The sequence below is a fragment of the Clinocottus analis genome, unplaced genomic scaffold (assembly GCF_023055335.1).
Source record: "Clinocottus analis isolate CAN_PGR_092001 unplaced genomic scaffold, fCliAna1.0.p SCAF_23, whole genome shotgun sequence".
NCBI lineage: Eukaryota > Metazoa > Chordata > Actinopteri > Perciformes > Cottidae > Clinocottus > Clinocottus analis.
The window spans coordinates 5,155,619-5,167,500 of record NW_027175965.1 but is presented as its reverse complement, the minus strand read 5'-3'; the positions used below and the strand labels follow the sequence as shown (position 1 = coordinate 5,167,500).

At 43.8% G+C, this 11,882-nt stretch overlaps 1 protein-coding gene across 4 annotated transcripts in view; it reads left to right on the top strand.

Annotated features, from left to right (window-relative positions):
• Positions 1-11,882, top strand: part of LOC137793409 (discs large homolog 1-like protein) — a 91,026-nt gene that overhangs the window by 13,311 nt on the left and 65,833 nt on the right. For 2 of the 4 annotated variants that reach the window (XM_068589533.1, XM_068589531.1), the window contains exon 1: positions 8,915-9,151. The exons of the other annotated variants lie outside the window; for them this stretch is intronic. In XM_068589533.1, coding sequence (XP_068445634.1) covers positions 8,993-9,151 — 159 coding nt within the window. In that variant the 5' untranslated portion in view covers positions 8,915-8,992. Of the gene's footprint in view, positions 1-8,914; positions 9,152-11,882 lie in introns of those variants that run through there. 4 annotated transcript variants of the gene reach the window in all.

The following is an 11,882-nucleotide window of genomic DNA, read 5'->3' as shown; positions in this document are numbered from 1 at the left end:
AATAAAGAACACTTTCTAGAAATGTAATGTACAGAGAGATTAGAAGCTTTGCAACATGCTCAGCACATTAGTTATGACTTAATTATTGATGCATTACACAGAACACACACAAAGTTGTACATGTGTAATTTTGTGCATAGGCAGTTTTTGGAAGACAAGTCCGTGCTGTGCTCAGAATAACCTTTCAAGTCGTTGCATTATTTATATGACTTGTCTACCTGCATCAGCTTCTAGACTTAATTTGCTCCTCCAGGCTTCTAGCTTGTATCTTTTGGATCCAGTAGTGATCACCAGCTTCAAACGTAACTTGGGTTGTCGTCTCGGGTTGTGGATTGATTCAATTCCTGACGATTCACCTTCGTTGACCTTAGAATCACTCTCTGTTCGCTTGCTCCCCTCGCCTCACTTTCCTTCTTTCTCGTGCTACGTTTCCCCCGCTCTCTGTCTTCTTCTCGCTCATGCTGTGTTGTTTGTTTCCCAGTCGAGGTGAGAAGTCGGAGACAACCGCAGAGAGACTACTGTGCGTGTTTGGGTCCGTGTTTGTGTGTGTAAAATGGCCCAGATGGCCCAGCCGTCAGCATCAAGAGCCTCGGTTGAAGTGTGCGCTCTGACTTGTTTGACTTTCTCTGCCCTTTATCTCCCATAAATCCTCTCAACTCTTCTCCTCACATTCTTGTTCTAAAATAAAATATATGGACAAATTCACACTCAAGTTGAACTTCCTCACTCGCTGGTGTGGTTTTAAATGATATAAAGTGTTAAATATTTTACCAAATATTGAAGTAATATTCTAATGTGTGATAAGCTGTGACCAAATATGCTGACTTGGGATTTCTTTGCAACTGTATAATTTGGTAGTTGTCATAATACTATATTAATAATAACCTCTTTGACTGAGCGTTTAATAAGTTTAATAACCCTTTTGTAGCCCATTGTATTTACCTCCATATTTACAGTAAACAGCGAAAAAAGTAGCAAGTTTTATGGACTGTATATAAATTTAAACTTGAACTTATTTTTTGGTGAAAATAATGCAGGTGTTAAATTAGCCAATCTTGTTAGTTCAGCTGGATAAAGGGCTCCTTGGCTGCTCTTAAGTACAGTTAAATTCCACAATTACACTACAAAAAGCTGGATATAGAGACTAGCCAACACCCAAGGCCATTGCAGACAGACTAAAAAAGGGCAACCATCTCATTCATTTTAATTAGGCCAGCCAGGCAACACAGCAGGGGGCCAAACACAGCAAAAGAAACGCAGGGTCCTGTGTGCTTTGTACGGGGCAATCAAATAAATACCTGGCAGATCACTATGTATCCCGCCATGATGTCATCACATTATCGTCATCATATTTCATGTCTTGCTGGTAACCTACATTAACAGCCCCCCCCCCCCCCAATCCGTCCCTGTACCATCACGGCCCCGTGTTAGTGTAAACACACAGGGCCGTGATGGTATGAATGGTTGCACCAACTGTGTTGTGTTCAAATGTCAATTGACCAATTCACCCTGTGTGTGTGTGTGTGTGTGTGTGTGTGTGTGTGTGTGTGTGTGTATGACTCCGGATGATGTAACAACGTTGTCGCTGCTTCTCTCGTCCACTCTTTATGTCTCTCTACCCAATGTGTCTGTGTGTGTATATGTGTGTGTGTTTAGTGATATGTAACTATACGAGGTAGATCATCACTGCAGCAGGTAGAGAGAGAGAGAGAGAGAGAGAGAGAGAGAGAGAGAGAGAGAGAGAGAGAGAGAGAGAGAGAGAGAGAGAGAGAGAGAGATGTTTAATCCTCCCTCCACCTCTGTGTGCTCAGGTCTCTCCTTCTATTTCTCTTTCTTTCTGTCTCTCATTGATCTTGCTGTGGAGAGGCTGGCCAAGAGAGGCAGTGGAGCGAAGCGAGGGAGAGTGAGCAAGCCAGGGACAGAGAGAAAGAGAGAGAGAGAGAGAGCGAGGGAGAGAGGAGAGGGAGAGGGAGAAGGGGAGCGATGGAACGAGAGAGGCACACTCATACAGATAGGGAGAGAGGAGATAGAGGACTGGGACTGCTGCTACAGAGGAGGACAAGAGAGACCACATCCATACTAACACACACACACACACACTTGCACGCACACACACACATTCATGCACACAAACAGACAGACTGACCCGTACATTCTGACAACAACAACACACTGCAAACTCTAACACACGTGCTGACAGATCCAAACACACACACAGACACACACACACACACACACACACACACTGACGCACACGCAGATAGTGACCATGTTGCTGCCTGCATCCTGACCAGCAATGAGGATTACGCAGATGAAGATGATGATGAAGATGAGAGCAGTGAAGAGTGCGAGGGAGAGGACGTCGGCCGGCCACAGCTGAGGACCGTAGACAGGCGGTGGGGGGGAGAGGGGTGAGGTGGGGGGCTGGCCAGGGGGCGGTGTGGGGGGGTGTGTGGCAGAGTGGGGGATTGTGGGATGGGGGGGTTGATAGAACGCATGCATGTGCCTGTGTGCATGTGTGTGTGGATGTGTGTGAGTGTGAAATGTGTGTGTGAGGACTAGGATGCCCCCCCAGCGCGGGACCAGCTAGCTAACGTTAGCCACATGTTGTGCCACTGCAAAGTAGCATGCACCAACAACACCATATCTCTGATGTTTGGATGCAAGGTAGGTAGACAACTCTGTGTGTGTGTGTGTGTGTGTGTGTGTGTGTGTGTGTGTGTGTGTATGTGTGTGAGTGAGTGTGAGAGAGAGAGAGAGAGAGAGAGAGAGAGAGAGAGAGAGAGAGAGAGAGAGAGAGAGAGAGAGAGAGAGAGAGACACTGACTAAGGCAAAATGTGCTGATAGAGAGAAGGGACAAGGTAATGACTAAGCGTGTCAAGTGGCTCAGAGAGAGAGAGAGAGAGAGAGAGAGAGAGAGAGAGAGAGAGAGAGAGAGAGAGGTGTTTGTGTTCTGCTGTACATCTTCAACATCTTATCTGATGCTTCATTCAGTTGAATTCACTTGTTAAACTTATTTTTAATATGTTGTATACATGTGCCGCAAACAGATTTTATGTTAAAGTGGAAACATTAAACTTTTGAAAAAACTTTTATGACCTGAAGTATTGATGTTTTACTCTCTCATTATGCAAGGTAGCTGTGGAGAATTGTATATGGTTTATGGTGCACCGAGTGTTGAACTGTTGAACTGTGTTGAACGTGGAAGCTCTTCGACTCAAACTCTGCAGCCAGCGGAGTTTGCATGTCCGCCCTGTGTTAGCGTTGGTGCTCTGCTTTCCTTCCCACAGTCTGAGGGTGTGGAAGCTCTTCATTGTACGTACAATAGTTATTATATAAGAAACTCTGTTGTAAAAAACTAAATTGTGCAGAGGAATTTTACACATCCGCCTCCCTCCCTGGCTTCAAATCAGTCATTCTATTATGAATGTGAAAACTGTAGCCTCTTCACAGATCTTTAGCGTCTCTAAGCCATTATTAAATTACTATCACCACTAATTACACAACACCAGACTTAAGTGAACGAGCTTCGGCCTAAATTGGCAATCATCATCTCGCAAAGTACTCTGAAACTGTTGAGTGGAAAATCAACACATGAAATATTAAAGTTCCACCCGAGCGCTGAAGGAACTGTGCCTTTGATGTGGAGAAACTGTTGGTACCCACTGCGCTGCATCTTTGAATCTCCACTAAACACACAGCCAACCCAAAAGATGGCTTCATAGATGGCTTTTTCAACTTGTCTAAATGGTGTCGTGAAAACTGGACATGAGCTTGGAAATCAGAATGAGAGACGCACAGAATGAATAAGACCATATATGTATTTAGAAAATGTACATGTACTTTTTCTGCTGACCAAATAGACCATCTTCATACTAAAGAGGCTGGTGTGAGCAGACATTCTGTAACTTTCACAGTACTGTGATCTGAGAAGATACACCATTAGACTGAGTGTATCCAGGGTATCGGAGCATGCATTGGTATGCTGCTGTCCTGTTCAGCAGTCAGGGCATAACACAGTGTATGGACCTCACTTATGTCCTATCAGATCACCTCACCATGACAGCCTGGTCGATGGAGGCAGGCCGAGAGACAACTGTTTGGCTGGAGCTATCGAGAGAAAGAAAGAGAGAGAGAGAGATTTTGTCCTCTACAAGTATCGCTGGAGAGGGAAATGGCACGCTGTGTCCAGAGGACAGTAAGGAGTTGCTCAGGGCTTTTTAGGGTGCAGATGAGATTTGTGAGAGATGGTTGTGTTGGTCACCACTGCACTGCATTTTGTATATCCAAACATAAGGAAGGGCGTTGGGTTTACGCAACAATTCACTTGATTCACCTACACGTGCCAAGCAAGGCATGGATATTTTTGTTCATGCCTCGCTTGGAATATTTAAAACACATTTAGTGACAAAATAGTGCAGAAACATGTCCAAAACATGTCAAAACAAGAAAAGTATTGTTCAGTGTCCATAACAGTTTGCAAAATTTACTGGACATCCCTGTTTTTTTAATACACAACTTGGCCAATAGGGTGAAGAAGGTACCACTGAACTCTCTTGAGGATCTATTCATGTCCTTCTCGTGCTGAGTCAGCAGACAGTGCTGCTTTAGAAATGATAGTGTTGTATGTATTGTGTCTGTTACACACATCCAACTGAATGAATGAATGAATGAAATGAATGAAAAGTACTTTATTAATCTCCAAGGAGAAATTTTTTTTTTTTGGGATCTTAAGGGAGGAGATATGTCAACAGTATAAGCCAAATAGAAGTGGAAGACTTTATCTGGATTTGATAAGCTGAAGAAAAATTTGAGATGAAGCTCAGTAGTGTGTAGTGTGTTTTTATAATAGGCAAAACACATTGGCACAAAACTGCATTACTTTTGGATGAGCATAACATGGGAATCGTGGGTACCGACAATGTATGTTTGGCAAGATGAAGAATATTTAAATTTTTCTCTTTGCATTTTCCTTTGAACGAAACATTTATTTTGCGAGCCTTCACTGGAATTGATAAGCTGAAATCAGCCATCAAAATTGATCAAATCAAAAGGATACGGAGCCCGTAGAGTGAGCATTCACTGACACAGAAAACATAAAGTTTGATTCAAATCACATGTGAAAGTACTGGAAGAAACAACAGGAGAGAAAAAAGGAGAGGAGAGCGCATTTTATGGCCATGAGGATGAGCAGTAATGTGTCCATTGCTGAGGACGTATAAGTGACTAAGAAGATAAATCAAGCACACCTTAACTAGGTCAGGTGTTTCAACACATTCAAAATAGATGAATGTTCCTCTATTTCGGCTCAGGTCTGTTTATTTTTTACTGAAGAGACTTTACTGATGGAGGAGTCAGTTAAGGTTTTGTCCTTCTCACATCTTTACAGATTTAACATATTTAAACTGTTAAGATGAGATGTTTTAGATGTATTGAAGATATTCATGACTTTCAATTTAAACATTTAGATTTACTTTAAGCTGTTTTATGCTTCTTCTTTCAAATAATCCAGTTTATATTACTATTCGTCACCTCATACTAGTTCAACTTTTTATTGATCTTAAATTTTAATTTCAGATACTGATGAAGTTTTCAGAAAGCCTGAATTTTTGCTTTCTGAAAACTGCAAATAGCACGTCCAAGCAGCATATGCTTAACTGTTTTTCTCGATCACATTACATCACTATATAGCATTAGGCAGGTTCAGAAGATGGTGAGATGGGGAAAAAGAAATCAAAACATACACTGGAGGCATATGTCTATAATTTACAGACATTGAATTGTTACAATTTCATGCAATCTGTGAAAAAGCGAATTGCTTGAACAAAATGTGTCCGCTGATATGTGATTGGCTGACTTTGTGTTACTAAACCATTTGTATTTGTCACGTTGTCTTTGTTGCTAAAAGGAATCTGGTCATCAGCTGTTTTCTGATGTTCTTGCTTTGGCTTGAAGTACATTTATACTTCATGCCAATAAAGCACGAGAAAGAGCGTGATGAAAAGACATGAGAGAAGAGATGAAGGCACGTGTGTGTGTGTGTGTGTGTGTGTGTGTGTGTGTGTGTGTGTGTGTGTGTGTGTGTGTGTGTGTGTGTGTGTGTGTGTGTGTGTGTGTGTGTGTGTGTGTGTGTGTGTGAGAGAGAGAGAGTAGTCCCTTACGGCAGAGGATCCCCTGCTCTTTCATATCTCACCAAGCGTGACTAACGCCTGGCTTTACTCTGACACACACACACACACACACACACACACACACACACACACACACACACAAACAGCTACAAACTCACACATAGACATGTACTAGGATGCTGAATCTGCTTCCGATCTAGTCACGTTTCTCCAGCTATGCAAGACTGGCTGACACACTCAACACATGACAGCAACAGTGTGCGTGTTCGTGTGTGTGTGTGTGTGTGTGTGTGTGTGTGTCTTAGTGTTCAGCAGGCTATCTTTAGGCACATTCCCGATTAAAGGAATATTCTGCTCTTGCTTGTAGAGCAGGCAGAAAGACCCACGTGCAGACACTGTGATGATGAAAGAGACATATTTGGTGTCTCTGTCCATTCATGCGTTCATTCACAGGAGTTCTTGTGCCATAGGAAAATGAAACGCCAAATACTGCATTGTGGTTCATGGCTGACTAGGTGTTTGTGTGTGTGTGTGTGTGCGTGCGTGCATGTGTGTGTGCGCATGAGTGCAGAGGGCAGTAGCAGCAGTGTTGTGACAACAGGGTGAGCCAGGGTTTCTTCAGGGTCTTAGTGCCTGGCTGTTCATCCGCCGCTTTCAAGATTATTTTGAGGCATTTCTGACTAATTAGCGAGTTGACAGTGAATGAAAAGATCAGGCCGAGAGGCGGAGAGGAAAATGAAATGCGCCGGAGGTCATGAGACGGGTTCAGATCAGTTCATTTTGTCAGGGCAGTATTTACTCCCAATCCCGGTTTAAATGAGGTTCAAGTATGCAGCAAGGGCGGCAGGGGGAGAGCACACACAGCCACGTCTATTTGAATTTGCAGGAATTAGCTGATACTGTTCTGCACAGACGTGCTCTCCTGGGCAAAGCAGCAACCCACTCTCTGCCCCAAAACAAAATTTCGAGAATAGATTTTGCATCTCGTGGCTGACCAAGATGAGCCAGCTGCAGTGTGGGCTCAGATGCAGTGAGGGTGCTTTCATGTCTGATCGGCCTCACTCTGACGTTCATGCAGTGGTTAAAACGTGAGTTGGGAAACAGCACGCATTGATCACACATCTTGCATCAACAGGTGCTACATCATTGGAATTAAGGAGAAATTGTTCTGTTATGACATTTTACATATGTAGGCTAGTATGCATTATGATGTAAATGGACTCTCAACTGGTGTATCTCTCCATATATAAGTAAGTGTTTGAACTTGGTGCAGTGAGAGTGACATGCAGCCAAATCATCTTAGCATGTGAGAGCTGCACATTCTTTAAATGGGCTTTTTTTTTTTTTTTTTACATAATACACTTTCATTTGGAGTGAAGTGTCCCTTTGACCTTGGGTTAAAGACGAGCTGTGAGTCCATTACCTGACATGAGTAAATACATTATACTTCAATGGGTTGTTTTGCGAGCGCACTATATTAGCTGCTTGTGCGTGTGTTTTTTTTTTAATTAAACTGTTATCTCGGTGTTGATGAAATCAGAAAATGTGTCTCGAGGCTGTAAAAAAAATCCTCCTTGAACTCATCAGCTTCTCTTTATCAGCGAGAGGCTAAATGGTTCATATTCAAATGGGAAAATGGAAGAGTCACCTCATCAGTGTCCTTCCTGCAGGAAGCATCAAGTGTACATTGCATAGGGGCCGTCCTCTCAGCTTCTCAGCTGTGCTTAGTTGAGCACCGTGTCATCACAATGTCACAGAGTCAAAACTGGCGAAGGACCCTTCGGCCCTCCTCCCTCAGCTCCACGAACTCTCCCCACTTTATTCTGCCCAGTAAAGCAGAAAGAAACATCAAATATAATTTTTTTTAAAGAGGAAGAGAAGCGAGGGAGAGTGCATGGGAATGCGGAATGAGACGCGGGAGAGGAAACAGCAAGACTTACTGTAGTGTGACTGTGAGATGTGGAGAAGGAAAGAGGCACGATGAAGCTATAGAGGGACGAGGAGGAAGAAACAGTAATTCCCTGAGGCAGGCGCGTCTCCTGCTCACGGTCCTCGTTTAGTTTTGCGTCTCATTTTGCCTAAAAACCTCTTTTTCAAGTCAGCGTGTGTTGTGTGTGTGTGTGTGTTTGTGTGTGAGTGTTTGTGCATTTGCGTATGTACAGAACAGGAAGCTCAGGAAACAATTACTGCCACGCTGGGCCTACACCTGGACGGCCCCATGTGCTTACACACACAAAAGCTCGAGTAAAAAAAAAAACATTACACGCGCATGCACGCACACACACACACTCTGCTATGCTCTTTGCAATTTCACACTTTTTTTCTTTTCCAGCCTCACTAAATGTTTTCTGCTTCTGAACTAACACTGTCTTCTTCTGTCTTTTTCCCCCTGCTTCTTTCCTACCTTCCTAAACCTCGTCCTCCTCACCATATCTGTCCTCCTTGTCTTTTACGTCCTCTCTGTCACGCGTCTTCCTTCCTTTCCTTCACCATCTTGTGTCCGCCTTCCTCTTTTCTCTCTTTAGAAGTATCGGTATCAAGAAGAGGAAGGGGCGTCGCCAGGTGCCCCAAAACTCCACCCACACCCCTGCCATCTGCACCCGATGGGAGTAGCCAGAGAGCTGAGGGATGGAGGGACATTGGGGAGGGATGGAGGGACCCTGGGGAGGGACGGAGGGACCCTGGAGAGGGACGGAGGGACCCTCGAGAGAGACGGAGGGACCCTGGGGAGGGACGGACTGACCCTCGGGTGGGACGGAGGGACCCTGGCGAGGGACGGAAGGGACGGAAGGGACGGGAGAGAAGGGGGGACCTTGAGGGAAGGGGGTACCTGGAGGAGGGAGAGAGGCGGCCCCGGCACCATGGAGAGAGACAGGGAGCGATCACTGGGGAGGGACGGATCTCTCGGCCGCCGCGGTGACCTGCGGGGCGCGGAGCTGGTTCAGGTGGCAGAGCGGCATCTGTCTCAGATCCAACACGTTCACGGATACGTCACTCACACACACATCACGCCTGCTCAGGTAACTAAGGCTTTGGCTCTGTCACCAGTACACACACACGCACACGCACGCACACACACACACATACATACACGCGCACAAACATTAAACTGACACATTGTCAATCAGTTCCCTGTCACATCTTCTTTGTCCACCTGCCTGTCTCACACTGGTGCCTCAGGGCTCACTGTTACATCACGGAAAGATGCCTGTCTGTCAAGCCATATCTAAAAATAACTTTGTTGACAAATGCTATATATTTGGGGGCCAGATGTTGTAGATGTTCTCTGAAATTATTTTTGATCTATTTTGACTCAAAGGCCAAACGGATCATTTTTGTGCTTGTGCGTTTTGAGGTTTATTCATACGCTACTGAGGCTGACTTGATCATAATGTAAACAACCGTTCAACCTTTGAATAGCACCAGAGGAAGGAGACGACAACAACTTCTTGGTTTGTTGTGTCCAGTGTCTTTCTAAATCAATTTGCGATTGATAGATTTTTTTCAATCTCAACCCCGATTACAGTTCAAACTACAAATTTAGTTTTACATTCCTTTGGGAAATGTAGTCACTGGCTGGATTATGTTTAGTGAGAACGCAGGACTTTGACACCAGAGGGTTCACATGCCACATGTGGTTATGTTTAAAAAAAGAAAAAAAGAAAAGCACTTTGATTAGGTGGAAATATTGTAGTTTAGTTAAATATTAATAAATCAAACACTTCATTTCTCATCATTCAAGTCCCTGCTGTCTAATTAACTAAGATCACGTCATGTTCCCCTCATCTTATTTAAGTTCTTGTGCTTTTTCTCGTGTCAAACAGGTATTTCATTGCAAGAGTGGAACTTATAGGAAACATTTTTTTTGCAATTTGATTGCAGCCTTTCAGTTTAAAGTGGCTCTAAAATGACTCCACAGTTCTCTGGGAACCATGGGCTTTTGAAACCTTTTTTGATCGTCACTGCATGAATTGCAAAATTATAATGCAGTCAAGCTTAAATTAAGCCTATTTGTCATAGTCCTGAAAAGATGACATGTTTGAGATTTTTAGCCAACAGCGCGGAGCTTTGCCTTACGTCTATTACGATTGTGTTGCAATGTAGACGGAGTTCAGTCAAACATCCACTCTCGTGGCTTCAGTGTTGGTCAAGGTGGCAGAGACGGACAGACGCCAGGAGACCTGTTTCAGAAAGGCTCCAGACTCGGATATGTCTCTTTTGAAAGTATTTAAAAGTCAAGGATACTGGCCTAGATATTCTTCCATGCACAGAGCCTTTCTTTATACCAAGAGAATACTTTTGGGGAACCGTGCATGTCGAATCCTTGCCCCATTTTTGCCCCATTTTCGAGTAATGAGGCCCATTACTATCTCTGTTCTGCACTCGGTCCCTCGCTCTTTGTCTCTCTTTCTTCTCCCCCTCTATCTCCCTCACACACACTCCTATTAGCAAGGCGAAGCCGGGTAATCTTTTTATTTTGGTTGATTGGGCTGTATCTGTCTGCAGATTAGCACTTACATCACTGTACTGTTCTGCACCCCACACACACACACACGCACACACACACGCACACACACACACACACGCGCACACACACACACACACACTTGTTTTCCCACTGACCATTATTATTCCCAAACCAACACAAATACACACACTTCATTAAGCTCCATCATGAGTTTTTTTTTTTATGTCTGTTTCTCCACTTCATATTAGAGGTTGACTGATTACTTGGCGCCGACAGGACGTATGTACAAACATCATTATTGGCAGAACAGAGCTCCTAGTGGCCTCGTCCTGCGCAGCCGCCGACAGTCAAGCGAGGACAAACGCCACCGTTTTGCACGGAGGCTCAATACACAGAATAACAGCCACTTATAATGGAAATATTTGTGTACACGGTATTAACTCTGGAGAACCGTTTAAGACCCCGTGAAACGGCACTCCACCGTAATACACGACACAATTTGGATTTTGTTGTCAATATTTATTATGTAGATAGTTTGAAATGAAACTATTATCCACTCCATGAGGAAACATTTATGATTTTACAGCAATCTGACGAGTCATAAGCTGACCCGCTTGTTCATTTCTCCCCATGAGAGTCACCTCTCCAATAAAGTATGACGCAACACGATCGGCTTGTTCTTGCTCCATAATTGTTGTTATATTGTCTTTTAAAAATCCACTATCGGTCAAACTCTGCTTATATTCATTGCAGGTTTAAGTGATGTTTGGTAAATGATAATTATGCCTTTTGTGGGATCTTACAAAAGTCGGCCCTCAATCCATTAAAATGACAAAAATGCAAATTAAGCATCGGTGGTGGTGATCAAAAGGCCATTAACTCAGTGGTCATTTTACTTCATTCGCTGTCGTTCTCTTCAGAAAAGGAGTTTCAAGCCATAAGCAGACAAACATAAAATAGGATTTTAAATGGCACAGGATTTTTTTGCTTCTTTGATTTCCTCTCATTTTCATTGTCTTGTCTCATTTCTGTCATGTCCTATAATTCCTCTGTGGTATCACCCCCCCCCCCCCCTCCTCCCCCCCTCTCCCCACACTAATATATCCTCTTTTTAAAATGCTGGAATGAGTGATCATCAGTTGGTGTATTATTTTCATGAAATCATGTCTAGCGTTGTCAGCAGTAGAGTGTGTGTGAGTGTGTGTGTGTGTGTGTTGCTGAGGAGTGTGTATTAGTTTAAAGTCATTATACGCTGCCATCCGTCTGTCTCTGCAGTCGGGACT